The following is a 20207-nucleotide window of genomic DNA, read 5'->3' on the forward strand; positions in this document are numbered from 1 at the left end:
CCTAGAAACTATAACTATGAAACTATGAAATTGAGGAAAGTCAGCACTGTGAAGTGCTCAGCACCCTGCTTGATCTTCCAGCCCCACCAAAAAGGGTGAAACAAATCAAAACTGTGAATTGTTTAATGCTGTGTTATTGGCTATGGGACTAGTGTGCCACAGAGCAAGTGGTTTCACGTTAATGCAGCTTGTAATGTCCACTCAAAGACGCCAATCGCAGGTAGGAAGCACGTCACGTAAACACTGTAGTGACGCATGCAAGGAGTTGGACTCTGCTCCCAAAAACTGTGGCTGTCTAGGCCTGCTCCACAGATTCCACCATTGAAGAGCGGGTAAAGCTAGTCAAAAAGAGAGATTCAGCAGTGGGGAAGGGACAGCTCAGGATTTTACTCCCCTTTCCTTCCAACACCCTCCTAAAGCTGTGACATACCCGATACTCTGGGAGGAAAGGCCGTTCCTCTCAGGAACCAATAAGAGAAAACACGAGACACCAAAAATACTCACCAGCGAGAAGTAGCAACACCAAGTGCAAGCAACTATTTGCAAATGGCCATGTCAGAGTTGCACTGGCACAGGTAACAAATTTCAAGGGACATTGTGAGAAAGGCCTGCTGGGAAGGCAGTGGTACGACAGGAAAACTGCTGCGGGAAAAGCTTGTGGGATGAGAGGGACAATGGGGAAGGTACTGTAAGTTAGTTCAGTGGTTGAACACCTCAAGCCTGCATTCAATTTGTTACAAGGCCCCCATGTGTTGTGAGCCCACAGGCATGCTTATTTCCATGAAGGTTTCTTGGGCAAGCCTTGGTAGTATGTCTCCAGTAAAGCTGCAAAGTAGGCCTGTGCAAAGCGGCAAGTATTCGATTTGTATTCAGGTGCAGCTTATTTGGAAGGACAGTGATTCGATTTGGTTTTGAGTCGCTGTCCCTGTTCAATTCGGCCAAATCAGATTCGAAGATTCAGCGCCAATTCGGTGATTCGGCCATAGATTATAATGGGGAATCACTTAAATAGGTATAACTTTGTAATTTCTTTGCAGATTTGGATGAAAACAACAGGGATGGTAGCCCCTTCTGAGGGCATGAAGCCTACCAAGTTTCAAGGAGATAGGCACAGGGTTTCTGTGAAAGTGCACCTCAAACTGTTGAAAGCAAAACTCATATCACTTGTGTGTCTTAAGAGGCGTGGGTTGTAGCCTTGTTGGTCTAAGGACGCAGGCAGACAAGGTTCTGTGGGTAGATGTGATATTTTTTATTAGACCAACTGACTAGTTGTAGAAATATATTTTAGCAAGGCTTCGGGTTTAAAAATCCTTTGTCAGGCTGAGGAAGCACCTGCAGTTGGTGTGTATGCTGGATGGAAGGAATAGTAAAGAAGCTAGAGGCTGGCCTGGCAAGCAATGCAGGCGAGAAAGCCAGTCAGTGAAAATGGAAATTGAGGCATCAGGGGGTGAGAGACAGGCTGGGAGGGCGGGGAGAGGGGGGGAGATGTAGCAGGTAAAAGTGGGGAGGTACCTGGGGAGTCAGATGTCAGGCAGGTTATAGTGTGTCTATGAACTTCACTTCATCAACCTCCTAGATACAAAAACTCATGGACTCAAGATAGACATTGGATTTATGACACACTATAATGGTAAAATCCTTGACTTTGCTCAACATCCTGCCCTATTTCACACTCAGCTGCAATAAATCCATGTGGACATCAGTTTTGTACATTAGCCCCCACTGCTGAACGTTCCTGTTCGCTGACTGGGGTCAGCTCTGAACTCCTGAGCTTTCCTAGGGACATCAAGTCACAACCTTAATAAAGTTTGCATGAAGCTCCCTTCTAATCCTGCGGGGTGATCAGGCAGGGCTGCGCAGGTGGGGTTGCAGTGGGGCCATGGACAGCTATCAATCAGATGGAAGGGACAGCTTCTAGGGGGAACTTTTGGGCCTTTATTGCTTTCTTGAAGACTCCTCTCCCAGCACTGCAAAGCTCTGGCCAAAGAGACGCCTTTCACTTGAAATTCCATCCAGTAGCTATGAAACAGAAAGGAGAGAAAGAAGGTGTTAGAGGCGATCACACTCCCAGCAACCAATAGACATGGGATCAGCTCCAAAATGCTTCCCACTTGGATTTTTATATCATAAACATTATGGAAGTCATTGAGGATGTTCACCTGAGGCCCAGTCCTACAGCCACAACTGGACCCAGAGCTTTGTGCCAGGAATCCTCCTGATGAATTTAATTAAGTGATGAAACAATCCTCCTAATGAGCATTCAGTTGAGCCACAACAAGACACATCGGCACCCATTCACTTCATTTTGCTAAACAGCTGCAGAAATCAACCTCAGCATTAAAGGGGGAAAAGGCAAGTTCCTAAAGAAGGTATTTAACGAGATGAGAGGAGGGCTCCAAATTGGATTCATATGTGTACAATTTCAGCACAGAACTCACAACCTGATCTGATTCTTGGAAGAATAACAGGCATTTTATCCCATTAGGTGAGGTCCAGTAGGGCAAGGAAAAGACTTAAGTATCTTAGCTCACCTTTTTGTAATCAACGTGTGAGACAGACAGGCAGGTGCAAACACGGCCCTGTGAGAGAGAAACAGTCAAGTGAAACACAATACACTCCTCACTGTCTACTTACTGCAAGCATCTCCCGTCATCGTCCCAATATGCCATTCATGGCTCTGGTCCCATTCCCCACTTTTCAGTGGATCAGACTGAAATGCCTTGCCTCACAAAGCAGCAAATCCTCAATAGGCATAAACTGTCAGAGCTCCAGTGAGCTCCATGCAGCTGCGTATCTGTTCTAGAGCAGCACCTAAGAGCAGCAGATCCTGGTCCTGGTCCTAATAAGTATAAGATGCTATCCAGCTTGAGGAAGGGTTTTCCCTGTGGGAAAAGCTTGTGGGATGAGAAGGACAATGGGGAGGGTACTTTGAGTTATTTCAGTGGTTGAACACCTCAAGCCTGCATTCAATTTGTTACAAGGCCCCCATGTGTTGTGAGCCCACAGGCATGCTTATTTCCATAAAGGTGCCTTGGGCAAGCCTTGGTAGTACGTCTCCAGTAAAGCTGCAAAGTAGGCCTGTGTGAAGCAGCAAGTATTCGATTTGTATTCAGGTGCGGCTTATTCAATTTGGTTTTGAGTCGCTGTCCCGATTCAATTCGGCCAAATCAGATTCAAAGATTCAGCGCCAATTCGGTGATTCGGCCATAGATTATAATGGGGAATCACTAAAATAGGTATAACTCTGTCATTTCTTTGGTTTTATGGGAGTATGGTCAGACCCCATACTTTTAAATGTATTTTGCACAGGAAAAGCTTTTCAAAAATCCAAACCAATACAATTTCAATAGGAGGCTAATATTTGGTGCACAATAAATATATCTAACAAGTGTTAGGTTTCTATGCCATCAGGGATCAAGATTAGATGAACACACATCCTCTTTTTATGGGCCACTCTCTGCCTTTAGCCACACTCTGTGTGATGGATAGCCAAGAACAGACGCCAGTTTGGGGGATTTTGTCCCTAACAAAGCAGTGTCATACTGACGGGACATCGCGCAGTGAGTTCCTAAGTTCGCGTCCAAGGTTCTGTATATAGTTCCATTGATTTTCTGCCAGAGACTGGCTGCCAAGATGGATACTTTCCAATTTCATCTGCTCTTCATCAAACAGCCACTGGACCACAAAAACTGGAGCTGTAAAGGATGAAAAAAGTCCTAGAAAGGAGTCAGTATTTGACTCTACCACCCAAGGCCAGATCCTGCAACCCTTATCGCTACTGCTACTATATTAGCAGAGTGCCCAGCAATCTTAGTTGTGTACTAAGGCCCCATGGTGATAATGTAAGCACAGAATAAAAGAGTCTCCCTGCCCCAAAGAGCTTCAGAAGTGTGTGGCCTCAGTTAATGGCAGTGGAGGAGCAGAGTCAGGCCCTGAGAGAAGATGCACTTACATTTCAAGGATGAGAACGGCCGGTACCCGAGGAAGCACTGCCATTCATCAGCCCTCTTGAACTGCTGCCTACATTTTTCTGGGAGGATCCCGTTCCACATCCTGAAACAAGATGGCCAGGACACAAAAGGGAGGAGTGAGATGCTGTTACTCGGAACTAACATGGAAAAGAAATATCTGTGCTCATCATCTCAAATGAAAGTTGTCTGGGTGAGAAGATGAATACGAGGAACCTGCCATGTAGCTTCCCATGGGAGCCTAAGATAGGAATGGCATGCTGCTCAGAACAAGGAAAGCTCTCTTATTTAGAAACCATAAATGACTATTTTTTACCCAAGGTGGAGTGGGGCCCCTGGCCAAGGACATGATCACACATGCATTAAAAGACATTGACAGAAACCTACATTTTAAGCTGCATCTGCAAAATATATATGCATGCACTCATCCCAGGTGCCAATCTAAGTGCTTGTGCTGCTTCTCATTGGGCTGAAGGTGGGAATCAGGTAGTAGTTCATAGATTTCATAGACATTAGGGCTGGAAGGGACCTCGGAAGATCTTCAAGTCCAGCCCCCTGCCCCAGGGGCAGGAAACCAGCTGGGGTCATAGGATCCCAGTAAGATAAACATCCAAATGTCTCTTGAAGGCGTTCAAAGTAGGTGCTTGAACCACCTCCAGTGACAGGCTGTTCCAGACCTTGGGGGCTCGGACAGTAAAGAAATTCTTCCTTATGTCCAGCCTGAAATGGTCATGGAGGAGCTTGTGACCATTCGACCTTGTCATCCCTTGGGGCTCTCTGGTGAACAAATGTTCCCCCAGATCCTGGTGAGTACCCTTTATAAACTTACAGGCAGCCACCAGATCACCCCTTAGCCTGAGCTTTTCCAGGCTGAAGAGTCCCATGGCTCTCAGCCTCTCTTCATAAGATCTGTTTTCCTGACCTCTGATCATGTGCGTGGCTCTCCTCTGGATGCTCTCAAGCTTCTCCACACCCTTTTTGAATTGTGGAGCCCAAAACTGGACGCGGTACTCCAGCTGCGGCCTCACCAAGGCCGAGTACAAGGGGAGAATGACATCCTGGGATTTGCTTGAGAAGCATCTATGGATGCAAGCCAGTGTTTTGCTCATTTTACTAGCTGCAGCATCACATTGAAGGCTCATATTCATCCTGTGGTCAATCATGACCCCAAAGTCCCTTTTGTCCATAGTGCTAGCCAGCGTAGCACTGCCAAGCCTATAAGCATGCTGCAGGTTTTTCTTCCCACAAGTTGGGGTTGCAAGAAATTTGCATCTGTGGGGTTTTGCAAGCAAAGCAAGAATATACCTGAGGGTTACAGGCTCAAGTACCTGAGTCCTTTCTTGATTGCATCTGTTGGGGCATGGGAGGCAGCATCTAAGTAGTCAGATTGTCTTGGATGGTTAATGTCAAGAAACCAACCAGAGTCTACAAGCCCTCTGACCTGGACTGCCTCAGCCTCCAGCTCCTCCAGCAGGGCAGCCACCCTCTCCAGGTTCAGTAGCACACCAGTCCCACCAGCACTGAAGAGAGGAAATGCACTGGTTATGTGGCTCCCTGATACAGTGCCCTGCAGCTCTACAGGCTGACAGCATCTTTCACTAATGCCGTCCTTGGCAAATACAGGAGTTCCAAGTAATGCACCTTAAAGCCCCACTACTATTGTATCCCACCTGCCAGGACACAGAAGCAGAAACAAAGAGGTTTTTGACTGAAATTTTTGCAGCATATCCTAGAAATTAAAGGAGGCATCAAGCTTTTTCTTTCCAACCCTTGTCCGCTTCTCTCGCATTCACTAATTGGATTTTTGCAAATACTGTGGCTCATGCAAAGTGTCCAGTAGCCTCCCCTGGAAACCAGAGCCCATCATTTCCCTGCAAAGCAGATGCAATTTAAACCTCCCCCACACCTTACTTGTCCATATGCAAAAACCTCAGGTTGAACAGACTATCTGAGGCCTTGGGCTCATTCACCTCATAGTCTCTCTGTTTAACTTGCCAAAGAGAGACCCAGTAGTGACCACGTGATGGCATTTGTTGTGATGCTGATAGTGGGAACTGGACTAACCACTTGACTCCCACTGACTTCAGTGGCCTTTAGATCAGGGCCTCTGTCCAGTTTCAAGTACTACAGCTATGCAATCTGCATGCCGACTTCAGCAGAGGTTGGAGCACTAATCCATTTCATAGGGCCACTCAACATCCAACACAGAAAACTCTGCAGTCTGTAGCTGGAGCAAGAGGCCAAAACACCAGGCTTACTGTAGGGTGTAGTTGATTTGAGCCACTGCCCTGAAGAGGTGTCATTTCTTATAAGAGGTATAGAAAACATCTTCACCAATAGGCTCAGCGAAGGCTTTGCTAACACAAAATAAAGGAAAGGGCATATTTGCGAAAGGAGAGTGTTTAGGAAGGTAATGTGGTTCAGGGAAACCTGGGTCTTGGTCCTGCTTTGGCAGCTCCCTGTACCTGTGTTTCCCCCTCACCCCCCTTCCTTTGTCTGATTTATCTGAGTAGGGTGCAAACTCTTTTCTCTCCCCGTGTTGTGAGTTACCGTCATAATCGGGACCTAACCTCACTTAGCACCTCTAGGTTCTGCTGAAATATGACCTGTTACTAACAAAGCTCACACATGGTATTTTTTTAAAAGAGTTTTCCTTTCCCACTCCACATTTTGACCAAAAACCTCCATATCTAGTCCCATTCTTACCTTGCCCCAGCAAGGAGGACCACTTTAGCATGTTTAATTCCCTTGGGGACCAGGTCCTTAATCACCTCCTGGATAATCAGAGATCCCATGAAGGCATAGTCTGCTGGAAGAAAAGATCTCCATTAAAATGACCCCATAAAGGACGTATTAGAAGGACGAAGGAGAGAAACAGCGGCGTACCTTGTCGAGCTTTGGGCAGAGTCCCACTCCAGATATCACTAGAGCAGTAAGGCACAAACCTAAACAAAGGCAGCAAAGGGAAAGCACACACATAGCATCAGCAAAGCCACCAGACAGCTCCTAAACAGACTAGAGAAACATCTGCTTTTTACCCATCACCTCCCTGCTCAGCACAGGGATGATCCAGGATAGGGCTCATACCATTATGTTAGGGGCCCACTACCACCTCGCCCTCCCCCATATTGCTAAATGGATCAGGGGAGGATGCAAGAACTATGGATCCAGGGTTTTGTCCCGGGAACAATGTGGGACCCAGACCTCCCAGCCCCATGATGGATGTAGCAGCGCAGAACCAGCAGCACTTTCATAAGAGAAGGATCCTTTCAGGAGCTATCCCCAGAATGACAGGAGGTGTTGCTCGCACTGTTAGATCATGCAATTAGCAGTCAGGAAAGGAACTGACAATTTAGCAGTTGTACAGCACTCAGGAAGGTCCTTACACGGCATTGGCGTTCCACCAGCGGGGGCTTTCTTCCATCTGACCAGACAAGATGCCCATGCCTGGCATCACAAATGCACAAACAAAACAACACAGAGAGGTGCCAGTCACGGTCTCAAAGCCAGGCTGAGTACAGCGACATTTCTCAGCTTTGGGAATCAAACAAACCCCCTGCAAGTACCTCTCAGTGTCCGCTCCTTTTCATCCCCCTTTACGGCTTGTCACCCGCACACCTTGCTCCTTCACTTCCCCCCCATTTCTTTCTACATGAAGTTCAAGTTCATTTTCTTCATCATGGAGGCTCTGAATAACCACCCCACTGAGATCAGGACATCTTCCCATTCCTCAGAGTCCTCCTAGCTCAGCTGGGCACTGACCTGAATGGAAAAGGACTTACACATGTGCTTCCCTTTAGATCCAGAGAGTAACCCTGCTGCCTTCAGCGGTACTGCTCACCGGCTCAAAGGTAAACAGGTGTTTGGGTGCACTGCCACCCATGCCAGAGGGCTCGCTACCTGGCAGGGGGAAGCCCCCTCTTTGCTCCGTTCTTTTATGGCAAGCCTCGCTTGCTGCTCAAATTACAGAAGCGCAGGGATGAAATCACTGCCCAGACCACTAACCCTGCTTCTCTTCTTAGCTATAGCAGTAACCATCTAAATGGCTATCCCCACTGACTTCAATGAAGTTACGCCAGACCTACCACACTTTAACTGGTATCTGAATCCATCCCCTTAATTTTCACAGAACTGTAATAACTATATCAATCCATTAGTAATACAGCAATTGCAGAGAATACCTTTCTTTGTTTGGGGCCAGTCAGAGGAGCTCATTAAACGGCGGATATTCTTATATCTGGTATCACAGGTTTCTTTATTATAACAGCACCAGCCACCTGGACAGAGGTAAAAAGATTCATACCCGCTAACATATGTGAGTTCAGAAGCAAGATCAGTTTGTCTTTATTACTACATTTTTGTTCCCTACTGTACCTTCTAAGAATATGATCCATTTCTTGCTCCCTCTGCTCTCCCTTAAGTAGTATCTGCAAGTGGTGGGAAAGAAGTGTGAACACCAGGCAGGTTATTTGGGGCTTTTGTATTGTCTGTAAAAAGCATGTGAGATGTAAGTGAACATTACCCAGCTGCTGTCCCATCATTACAGGTGACCCCACTGTTCCTCAGAAAGAAAAGTTTCATGTTGCTCAGGGCCTTCAAAGCAGGCGAAGGGGCTAGTGAGGGGCTTCTTAGCTGTAATGCCAATGCATCTTGCACAGGAGGAAGAACTCCTACAATAGTGTCCTCTTCAGTAGCAGTCTGGGCCAGTTCCCCGGCAGCGTTCAGACCCTTTCGACTCTGGGCAGGAGTCTTCACATTAGCTTTGGACTAACGTTTGCTTTGAGACACTGCTTCCCCCAGAAGCAACAAAGCCAGGAGTGCCCCTGGTATTTTCATAGTAAATGCCTCCTCTACGAGCTGGCAGAGAATAAACCCACACTGCATGAAAAGGCCAACATAAATATCTGGAGAAAGCAAGGTTTAACAAAGATGGCGTGGAGAATACAGACCAACAAAAAATGGACCTAGGCATGTGCACTAATATAGACACATGCATGTTAATACGCTGTAAAGATGGTGCTGCAGAGTTGAAATACCACTACCTGGTGTCAAGAATGCTGGCAAATGGTTGACCCTCAGCTAAAACCTCCTAACACCAAAGGCAAGGGAAATCCCTGATGGTCAACAAACGAAGAGTCTGAGCTGAAAAGCCAAGAGGAGTTGTTACACAGCCAGAAAGAGTACTTCTGCTCAGATCACAGCTACCAAGGACTTAATACTGTCTCATGTGGAATACATTTCTGCCTTTTTTTTTTTGAGCTGCTGCCAAGGATGGGCAGATGACAGGGGCTGGAGGAAAGATACCACACCCTGTTCTGAAGAAGTTGCAAGCTTTCTATTTGCATGCTGAAAGTCTCAATAACTATCTCCACTGGGCTTCCTGTTTTCCTGGGGGTATGAACTGGCAAGCCATTTCTATAGGATAGATTAATTTAAGTCATTTCATGAATAAGAAATGCATTTGAACCTGGTCAGAGATTTCAGCTCATTCCCTCATCAAATTATTTCAGCACAGGCCTTTCAGCTTTTCAACAAATAGCACATTTTAGTCCTAGTCCAGGTTTTGTCAGGTTTACAGATTATAGATCTGGCCTGGGAATTACGTTATACAATAGTTCTCCTAAATATATTAGAGGGAGATGCATTATTCATTATGAATAAGTGAACCTCTGAATTAATTTTGCTACTTTTAATGAATCATTCATGAACCATTTCTGATTTCTACAAACGTATTAGTTATTTGCAGCTATTCACTGAATACTTTTAGCCGAACAATGCTTATGGTTATGTGGATTCCAGTCACCTCCAGTATCTGCTAGTTACCATTTGTTGTTCAGGCTCTGTGATTGGTGACTTAAGTGACATGGCATTGATTCAACTCTCTGATTGGATGCCTGAAACCTCTTAAGCATAAAAACACATAATGAATTACAAACAAGAAACGATGATGAATTAATCAGGCGTGTGAGAGTAGAGGTAGTTTTACCAAGAACATTCCCCTGATTTTTGAATAAACAAAGATCCATTCCCACAAGTTTTCATAAAGAATTCACAACAAAAGACAGGAACATCGTTAATAGCCAGTCAGAATCTGAATAAATGCTTGCTGACCCATAGCTCCACTAGGTTCAACAAAGTTAAACCACTGTAAAACTGGCATGTGATTAAAATAAAACCTTTTGATCATCTGTTTTAGAGCGTGGGTGGAAAGGAAAAAACATAACCTAGCTTTTCTTTTGTTTCAGTTTGTAAAATACAGATTACCTTCAAGTGGAAAATCCAGACAGAAAGGAACAACCTAACCAGTTATTCAAGTCTACATCCTGAACTAATTTTTTAGTACAGTACAACTATTTCTCTCCCTTCTTTGTAACGAATTGGTAAAAATCAGAGAAAATCCTTTGCTCTTACCCTTGGCTGGGATGGAAAAACTTATCCCCCATGGAGAACACAGGAAATAACCATCACTGGCCAGAGAGGAGATGAACATTTGGAAAGAAAACACTGGCTATTTGAAAGAAGCAGACATATTTTTCAGATAGTTGGAGGGTGAGTCATTGGTCCCTAAAGGGAGTTATGAGTACAGCTCTCCCCCTCACCCATCAGTGAAATGCAGGCCATCCATATCCATCAAAGGGACTGGATGGTCCAGTGCTGGGATGCTTAACTGGAGTTATCAGAGCATTAATTTCAGAAGGCTGCCCTCCCCATGGCATCTTCTTGCAGGGACAGCGAGGCAGGTAGAGGTGGATAGGCTGAAATAGTTAATGAAGTCGAACCGTCTCCTGTGAGCTTTCATCTCCGTGCAAGAAGGGTAAGAACACATACTGTGTACAGATAGTGCAATGAGTTGTGTCTACTGCATCGTCATAACACTTCTTTCAGCTTCTTGTCTCTGGGTCGTAAACCAGCAAAAAAAGATGTTAATAAGCCAAGAGGGGCTGGAGGTTTCGTGGCCTGGAAAGGTGCCAGTGTAGTTAGTTTAGCTCCAACTCACTGTGAAAGCCCAAGCCAGCTTTCTAGTGACTGGGATTCATTTCTACCTGGTGGAAGAATAATGTTCAGAAAGGAATTAGATGTGCTAGAAAAGAATCAATGCAGGTGTTGTGACCAGGGCCAACATTACAAAATCCTCCACTGAAATTGGCTCACTTAGCTCTCCTGTTGACAACCCTCAGCAGAGGTTGAGGATTCAAGGGGTGCAATTACTTCAGCATCCAAAGGAGATCCAAAGCACATGACCCCCATATCCCCTTCAAACAGCATCACTTGAAGGACCATAGATGTTACCTTTTTTACTTTAAATGATGGCTTTAGCCCTTCCTCTCATGGGAGAGCTGTAGTTGAGGTATACTTGTTGTTGCTGCTGCTGTTATTATAAGTATTATTACTATTAAGAACAACCATCTGTATTACCATAAGACTTAGGAGTCATCTCCTCCCCTAGTGCTAGGTGCTGTACAAACATAAAACAAAGATAATGCCCACCCCAAGAACTCACAGTAAGTGCTTTTCAGGTTAAAGCTTGGACCGAATAGCCTTGCTTGAGTTTACACTTGGGTGCTTTTAGACTTGGATGACTTCACGCTATGTCTCTCTACAGGCCAGCATTCCTTTAGAAGTGTCCAAGTTTTCTCAGGATCATATATATAACTGAGTTCTTTATAAGTAACTTATAAGTACATGTCCCATTGTTTGTCAGATTAGTTACATGGTTCTCAGGAATGAAAACATCAAGAAAAAAAACAGAGAACCAGACACACCTGGCTATGATCTCATTTGATATTGGTGCAGAATGATTGTACCTGCTACTCTATTATCCTTGGAACTGCTGTTCTTAGGTTTCTCGTACATATTACAGATGCTCTGGAAGATAGGGCTTAGTATCCAGAATAACCTTCATAAACTGGAGAAATGGTCCAAAATTAATCAGATGCAATTCAGCAAAGACAACTGCTAATATAGACTGGGGAATGACAGGCTAGGGTGCTGTATGGCAGAAAAAGACCTGGCATTACAGTGGACCATAAGCTGAATAGAAGCCAGCAGTATTCTCATCTTGCAAAAAAGCCAATAGCATACCCAGTATACTAACAGGTGCCACTTGCAAATCAAGGAAAATGAGTCTGCCACTCTATTCAAAGCTGGTGAGGCTTCACCTGGAGTAATGCAGTACCATTTTGGGACCTGCACGTCAAGAAAGACGCAAATAGATTAGAAAGAGTCCAGCAGAGAGCAATAAAGAGGATTAGAGGTCTGGGAAACATGATTTATGAGGAAAGGCTGAAAGAACTGGGATTATTTGTTCTGGAGAAGAGAAGACTATGTGGGGATTTGATAATGTTCTTCAAATACCTGAAGTATAGTTATGAAGAGGACAGAGATAGACTTTTCCATGTGGCTGAAGAGGACAAGACTAGGAGCAATGGTCTCACCCTGTGGCAGGGGAAATGTAGGTTGGACATTAGGAAGAACTTTCTCACGAAGCGTTGGAACAGGCTACCTAGAGAGGATGTGGAATCTCCATCCTTGGACATTTTTAAGAGTATGTTATCCAAGTGTCTGTCTGAGATGGTTTAGTGAGGGACAATCCTGTGGCGAACAAGAGGCTGGATGAGGTTAACTTCTGAGGATGCATCAAGCTCTGGTTTTCTTTGATTTTGATGTTGCATTACTCCTGGGATGGCCTCTTGATTAAAATCGGGACATACAGATGGGTAGCACCAATAGGTACAATCGTAGTACTTCGTGCTATAGCTATGGTGGTGGATCAGGATTCGAATGGGATACCTCAGGGAACATTGTCAATGTTTTCTGCTTCTTAGGGACAGAGCTGTGGAGATCACTGAGCTTGCACAAGGCATTGTCATTTAGAGGTGATGTTCTGCCGGCCAGGATGGATTTCCAAGCACTCTCTGCTTTACTTTTCTGCCGTGTATTAACATGCATAACATTCAACATGAAATGGATTTCACATTTCACAAGTTCTGAGGAGGTTTTCAGTCCTGGAAACACCATTTTTGCCACAGGCAAACTCTTTTCCAAAGACGGCCATGTCTCCACAATGGAGGTCTCTAAGCCGACAACTCCATGCTGCTTAATGGAAGCCAAGGACGTGCTGAGGCAATCAGATTTGAACAAAGAAGTTCTTGAACCATGCTGATGCAAAATGTCTTTGAGCATCTGTCATTCCTAGGGGGAGAGAAGTGAGGGGGGTTTCTTCCTCTCTCTCTACTCATGTTTATTCAGGTCTGTTGTCTGTCACCGCCACGTGTCAGTCTCCTCTTACAGGCAGCCCTTTCCCGGGACACTGCTGCACTCGGTGTAACTAGTGACTGGTGGCTTGTGAGCACAGCTCCTTATGGATCAGCCTGAGCCTCAATTCTGAAGCGGTGAGTCCTGTTGGCCCTTTGCATGGGAACAGTTCAGGCCATTTCCACCAACCCCCCGATTCAGTCCTGAGTCAACCTGGCTGAATCTTGTTTAGAAATTCCCTTTTATTTTTTTTTGCTTGCTATCACCTTCAATCACTCCAGCAATGGGTTCATAAAACAAATGACCTCTGGCTAAACGTCTTTGAGCACCAGCTCCCTTGATGATGGCAGAAGCACATTTGTGAGATGAAGTCATCACTACTGTCACCATCATTATAGCTAACTCTCCCACTGCTTTTTCCATTAGTAGATCTCAAAGGGCTCTGGAGATCTCTCTGTGTATCATCTGCCCAGTTCAGTGCTGGTAATGAACCAGCAGAAGAAATGAAAAATGCTAGGGTCGCAGCCCCTTCATCAGTGTTCATGTCACTCCTAACCAGCTTGCGGCAGAGCTAGCGGGTGGAACAGAGGGACACGTTACCTGCGTCAAGCTCATAGCACAGAAAGAGAAGCAGGTCCCAGTCGTGGTCTCCCGCATTAGCACTCAGGGCAGCAGAGGTGGACTGCAGAGGACAGTGGGCTGGGATCCCCCTTCCACCAGCCAGGCAAGCTCAGCTCTGCCAGTGCACGGGAGAATGCAGACTGCCCTGGACATGCACCCAGTCCACAGCAACATGCTGCCTCTTACTCAGGATCTGCATCAAAGCCACGGCTCTGTTTCACAGGCATCAGACTCCTACCACCACTGAATTTCACTCAGAGTTAAGTGCCTCATCTTAAGTTGGGAGCCTGACTCATTAACAACTATTGTCACACGTATTCATTTACTGGTGTAAATGCACTGATGTAACAGTGCCCATTTCCCATCACACTAGGCACTGTACACATACATGCAGTATAAGAAGCCAATCCTGCCTAAACACCAATTTTAAGGGATTTGCACACACTTGTGTCTGCTTATTTTACAAATCAATAGACTATTTTGTCTCTTCTTGGGTCAGAGATGGACAGAAGAGTAAAATGGGCAACCCCACTTTGAAGTGCAATTGCAAGTGCTGCTAAATACAAGCTTCACATGAGAGACTGCTCTTCGGTGCGCCTATTATGTTCTGCTTATGCTCTAAAATGCAGTCAACTCACCACATTCGCATGTCTGATCTCCAAAAACCTGAAGACACCTGGAGGCTGATAAATCAGTTTTGTTCCAGCTTTGTATTGTCTGCGTGGAAAATTCCCATTTGTCTTCTGAAAACTACTGAGCTGTCTGTTCAGTGGATATTTCACGAGCCTAATAAATGAACAAATTGTTGTAAATCCATCATCCCATTTCTCAAATTCAGCCAGAAGCTCTTCTTCACAAGCATTATATAAAACCTAAAATAAAGTCGCATCCTGGGTTTGGTGGTTAGTACAACCAAGTGGTTTTATTTTTGAGGTATATAAATTTGAAGCATACAACAGTGAATTCCCCCAGTGTCAAATATGAAACGTTAATGAAAATGGCTGTGTGTTCACTGAAATGAGCATTCAATTATAATTACATGGAGGTTTTCATTTAATTTGTATGCATTTATTTGAATAATTTAACAATGCACACTCCTAATTCTCGTGAATTTTAGAATCCGTTCACAACACGCAAACAGTCCTTCACCACAAGGTTTTATTGATAGCTTGAAAATTACTGTGCAGCCTTGTGACAAGGCATTTGAATGATTTGCCCATCCCTTACATCTCTGGAGGAGGCTGCTGTTCTGCTCCATCTACTCTGTTAAAAATATCATCTATTTGGATAGCACCAGTCAGTCAGCGCTTCAACTCCTGCTCAGGATGGAAGTCTTCTCCCTTGGGGATTCAATGGCATTTTAGAATCCAGTTTTATTGACTTAGTTGCACTTTGCCCGAAGTCTTATCTGAGCGTTTGCTACACCTGAGCTGGTTTGCTAAATGTGTTTCAGTGGGATAGTGAAAGGTGGAGTCCTCATTTGACTAGAACGCCCAAGGGCTAGAATAGGTCAGGACCTGAACTCGAAATCAGCACATTCCCTTTAAACTGAGCCCAGATTCACTGCAGGTGGTAGTGACCCTTAGCCAGCACGTTGGCAAAACCCAGGCTGAGTTCTGAGTCTATAAGGACGTTCGAAACCAGACAGGTCCTGCACCTCCGTCCAGCTCCACGTTCTGTCAGCGACCTATAGTTTGAACAGACCAGGTCCAGCTTAGTCCTGACTAACTTCCCAGTCTAAAGGCCTTGAATCAGGTGGAGCTCTGAGTCCATAACGGAGCAGTGTGCGCAGGACTAGTGTCCACATCGGCTCCGTGATCTCTGGGAGCTATGTAGTTGTCTCAAAGACAACACATGATTGAGCAAATTAATACTGTCATCATCGGTCATTGACCGTGAATGTGCTGCAGCCTGCATGCGATGGTATAAATTTGCATGCAGTCTGTGGTTACCTGTATGTGCCCTGTTGCAGACTGCATGTACATATACATGCCAGTGTAGTCTGCCATTGATTGCATATGTCACAGCACCACTTTCACAGGAATCTTTGGGAACATGGTTTAAATAAAAGGCCTATTACTTACTCCTTGCACTGAACAAGGGATATACAACATTAATAGGCAGACACAGAAACCTAAATGATTAGTATTGACCTTTCATCCATTCATATGTGAAAAAAATCAATTCCCACTATAATACCTGTGCTTGTAACTCATTATATTCAGTACAAGACTTGGAAGCAGTTAAAGAATAAAATAGTGCAACACAAGATAATCTGGTTATAGCTGTACTTGCCCAATAACATGATTATGTTTTTCCCCTCAGAAGCTACAGGGCACTTTCTAGGGCAGGTAAAGTGATTTTTTAGAAGCCAAGGAAAGCAAAATAATAAAAATGCCATACAAAATCAGGCACAACATATGCCCAGCAAAGCAAAAAGAAATAGAACATTTTAATGTCCCTTAGGACAACTCAAATCAACCAGCTGCAAAGTACAGATGGTGCTTAAAGTTTCTCAAACTTCCAAGTATGTGCATCATAGCAAGAGTTTGGCAGGAGCTGACAAATGAGGGGAATTTGGGATCTGGATCCAAAGACTGGAAGTAACTGGATTCAGAGGTTGGGTTGCACTCACCTCAATCCTTGAGAACAACTGAAATAAAATAAGCAAATCATGAAATTAAAAACCTTTAACGGAGAGATGTAATGTCACATTACACACATTCATATTTCACGTAGCTTGTTGGCAAATTAACATATGCTAGGCTTGAGTGTAAAGCCGAGATTTACACCTTAAATGTGAGTCAGTGAGAACTTTTTCTGGGAAAAAAAAGCTCCAAGTAACATCTTCAAGAATTAGCATCTTAGTAATAATACCAGCCGTTTAGGACGCATTGGGATCTCATGACTGGGTCATCACGGTGGCACAGTATGAGTTGGAAACTGACCCTATGAAGGATTCAGGGTCCTGCAGAGAGCAGCACTGCTGGGCACTTCTGCTCTGCTGAGGAAGGTGGTAATATTTTAAAGCAGGCATCAGCAACCTATGGCCCACAGGCTGGATCAAGCCCACAGGGCCATTCCCGCTAGCTCACGAAGCCAGGGCTCCTGTGACATTTCAGCAGTGCAGGGCTTGGCGGGAAGAAGCAGCAGTGGCTGGCGGCAGCCAGGTTGGAAGGAGTGACCCACCTCAAACGGAGCTGTGATTTTGGCCTGCCGGTCCTGAAGTTTTGAGGAGCCCTATTCTACACACATGACTAAGTGCAGCCCTTCTCAGACTGTGGGCTCTCTGAGCAACCCGGTGGTGGAAGCAGAAAATAACAATAATAATAATTGACACTCATCCCAAATTTGCCAGATTGCTAGTAGCTTTACAGTGTACGCTGACATTCACCAAAGACTAAAATGAAACCAGCTCTCCAGAGGTAAAAAGCTGGCGCACTAAAATTTCCTCCAAAACATCTTCCCTGTTGCCATTAAAACTACTATATCCTCATGCCAGGTAATACCAGATCATAAATGCAATTTGTTCTTTTAACTTCTCTTAGCTGTGAAGGCAAAAGTCTTCATTAGTGAAACAAATCTTGCCAATAAACTGGAACAACAAGGGGTCTTTGCAGAGGGCATGGCACAATTCATCCAAATACATCTAAGCTTACACACCACAGTGAATAAATAAAAGCTGCTATGACAGATTAGCTAGATCTGGAGTATATATCATAACGCCTTTTATAAGATGGTGATGCATTACCGATAAGAGAAGAGAAAAAGTATAAAGGAAAAATTTACTAATAAATACATTGTTACCAAATCAGCCACATATAAACTGAGACAAGACACTCCCAGCTAGTTCTTCTCTTCTGTTTAAGTGACAAACATATTACTGAAGGAGAATGGCGAGTTGATAGAAAGATTTACTGACATCTTAGGAAAAAAATTGTTTAAGATGCCAACTCCAGTAGCTGAGGGTCAGCACCTTTGTATGAATGCTTTCATAGCACGCCATTCATACAGCATGTAAGGTAGACCCTGATGGTTGTTTAAGCAGTTCTTAACCATCAGGCAAAGCAAAAACCAGGATCCTCCTCCCCTCCTTTAACCTGCTCCATTTAGAGTTCTTCATATGTGTTGTTACACAATCCACTGAAGGATTAAGGTTACCCCAAAGCCTTGCTCACGCATAAAAATGCCCATGACTAGTTGCAAAACAATAAGCATTATGATTCATGTGGCATCTGTACGAGACCAGCACATTTGGGATGCTGATGTATCAGTACTTAATGCTGTGTGTTTCTGTACTTGTGACAATTATAAGAAAATAAAAGCAGACGAACAGCATGCCTGTGAATATATCCTTTTTTTTTTTGGCGGCAGCAGCAAGTTTCAGCTCCCCAGCAAGAGGGTTAGTTTCTGAAACATTGTCTCTCTCTTCAGATGATTGTTCTGTTATTATGTTTTTATTGATGAACAAAATTATTTTTGTCACTTAGTTTTGGGAATTTCTACTCAGAAGCGTTCCCTGGAATAGCTGCTATCACAGAAACCGAGCAGAAAGAAGTGACAAGCTGACAGCTCTTGTAATTGAAAACATACATTTCAGCTACTATAGAAGCCTATGAGTTACCTATCTATCTTCCCAGGTGCCAGCACAATAATAGAAGACTATTGACATAAGTGTGTGATGGGAGAGAGAGCCTCATTAATTGCTAATCATTCACTTGATTCATTTCCACGCTTTTGCCCCATACCTGTGTTTCAGCTACTAAGATGATTAAGCATAATCTCCTTTACACTTTGGACATTTTAAGTCCTGCTGTTCTTTGACTAGGAGAGAAAGGCCAAGTTGCCTCAAAAGCTGTGAACCTGGACCTCATCGTGTTTTACAGCTTAAATTCTCTTGCCTGTAAAGTTGGGAGTTTTGCATTAATAACATGATCGCACTGAAAAAGTGATCGTTATGTGCCATTAAAGAGCAAAGTACTCTTGAAAATGATCGTGCTATTTCTACGGTTTCGTTCCACAGTCCAGATTTTTAGCTTCTATAGCCTGATTCTGCAGTGCAGCTAATCCAAATGGTAATCACCAGAGCTGTTCCATTGACTTTACATGTCTTACACCCACTCGAAGTTAGATCCAGGCTTAGGCACCTTCCTGTTATCCCAACCCCTTCCACCTGCTCATGTACAGTAAGGTTAGTTTCCTGGCTGCTGGTTACAGGGCAAGACCCCCTGCACCATGTCACAGTGCCCTTGAGCTCACATTTACAAATAAGGATTTACTGCCTGCTGAGCAACACAAAGAGAGCGATTCAGTGGCTGGTCTTTGACATCAGCAGTAAGAAAGGCAGGTTTTAATAATGGAATGTGACCTTTGCTAAACATACGCAGAGGCCACACACAGAGATGAATGCCGTGAAACCTGCAACTCCTTCAGCATGAGGGGATGTGCAGTGACATCATGAAAGAGAAAAAGCAGCAATATGACCTCAGCATTCAGACACTGGTTCAGAGAGCCTAGTGCTTGTATTTCCCTCTCTCGGGAGCTGTGGGGCAGCCTTTGAGGCTTGTTCTTTTCTCATCATGGGAGAGAGGAATGGACACATCAATCAGACGGGAGACATTTGCTGTGAAATAAATAGAGGTGAGCATTTAAGAAGTCTAAAGGATTCTAGGGGAGATTTTAAAGTGGGAGGAGAGTACACAGTGCAATGAGCAACAGAGAGGCTCCAGTTAAAACTATCAACAAGAACATCTAATAAAGCGTCTAATAAAACATAATACAATATTGTTAAAGGTGGATGATTATTACAAAGCAAGGCAAACCTCACGAGCATTATCCACATGCACTAGTTTATTATTTCTGTAGGATCAGGCTCTAATATCCTTACCCAGTTCAAATAGCACCTCTCTTTCCAAAGAATCAGTACACCGACCTTCATAGTAACATCCTCCTTCTCCTCCATACAAGTAAGGGAGTCACAATGTCACGCTTACTCTTTTAAATTCTGAATCACAATAAAGATGTTTGCACTGAAATGCCAAGTTAGCAGCAGCGGGCGTTTCACAAGTCCCTAAATCAACGGATTCAGACAAATTAGGCAGGTACTAAGAAAGGACATTTGCAATGATACCATGAAGTCACCTTGAACCACCCTGTGAGAGTGATTTGTTTGTAGGCATATATCCACCTCTGCAAGGATGCCTAATTTTTGAGAAACCAAATGAAAGAACAAGGAAAACTCCGTAATGAGTCATCAGGATATTTACTGTATCCCAGCTTCAAATACTGAGACCAGGATAAATAGGATTTAACTCATTTTCCATTGCATTTAATTTCATTCTCCTTGTGAGAGCAAACGCATTT

General features: G+C 44.3%; 1 protein-coding gene across 1 annotated transcript; it reads right to left on the reverse strand.

Moving 5' to 3' along the window:
• Positions 1-1631: 1631 nt before the first annotated feature.
• NOTUM (NOTUM, palmitoleoyl-protein carboxylesterase) lies at positions 1632-11233 on the reverse strand. Its single transcript, XM_019512833.1, is given in 11 exon segments — positions 1632-2019; positions 2532-2579; positions 3548-3695; positions 3953-4053; positions 5297-5488; positions 6675-6774; positions 6855-6913; positions 7355-7415; positions 8150-8245; positions 8343-8395; positions 8491-11233. Coding segments are annotated over 11 exon segments (1449 nt in total). The 5' UTR covers positions 8853-11233; the 3' UTR covers positions 1632-1790.
• Between the last annotated feature and the right edge of the window lie 8974 nt (positions 11234-20207).

The sequence above is a fragment of the Gavialis gangeticus genome, unplaced genomic scaffold, assembly GCF_001723915.1.
Source record: "Gavialis gangeticus isolate Ggan-Ray unplaced genomic scaffold, GavGan_comp1, whole genome shotgun sequence".
NCBI lineage: Eukaryota > Metazoa > Chordata > Crocodylia > Gavialidae > Gavialis > Gavialis gangeticus.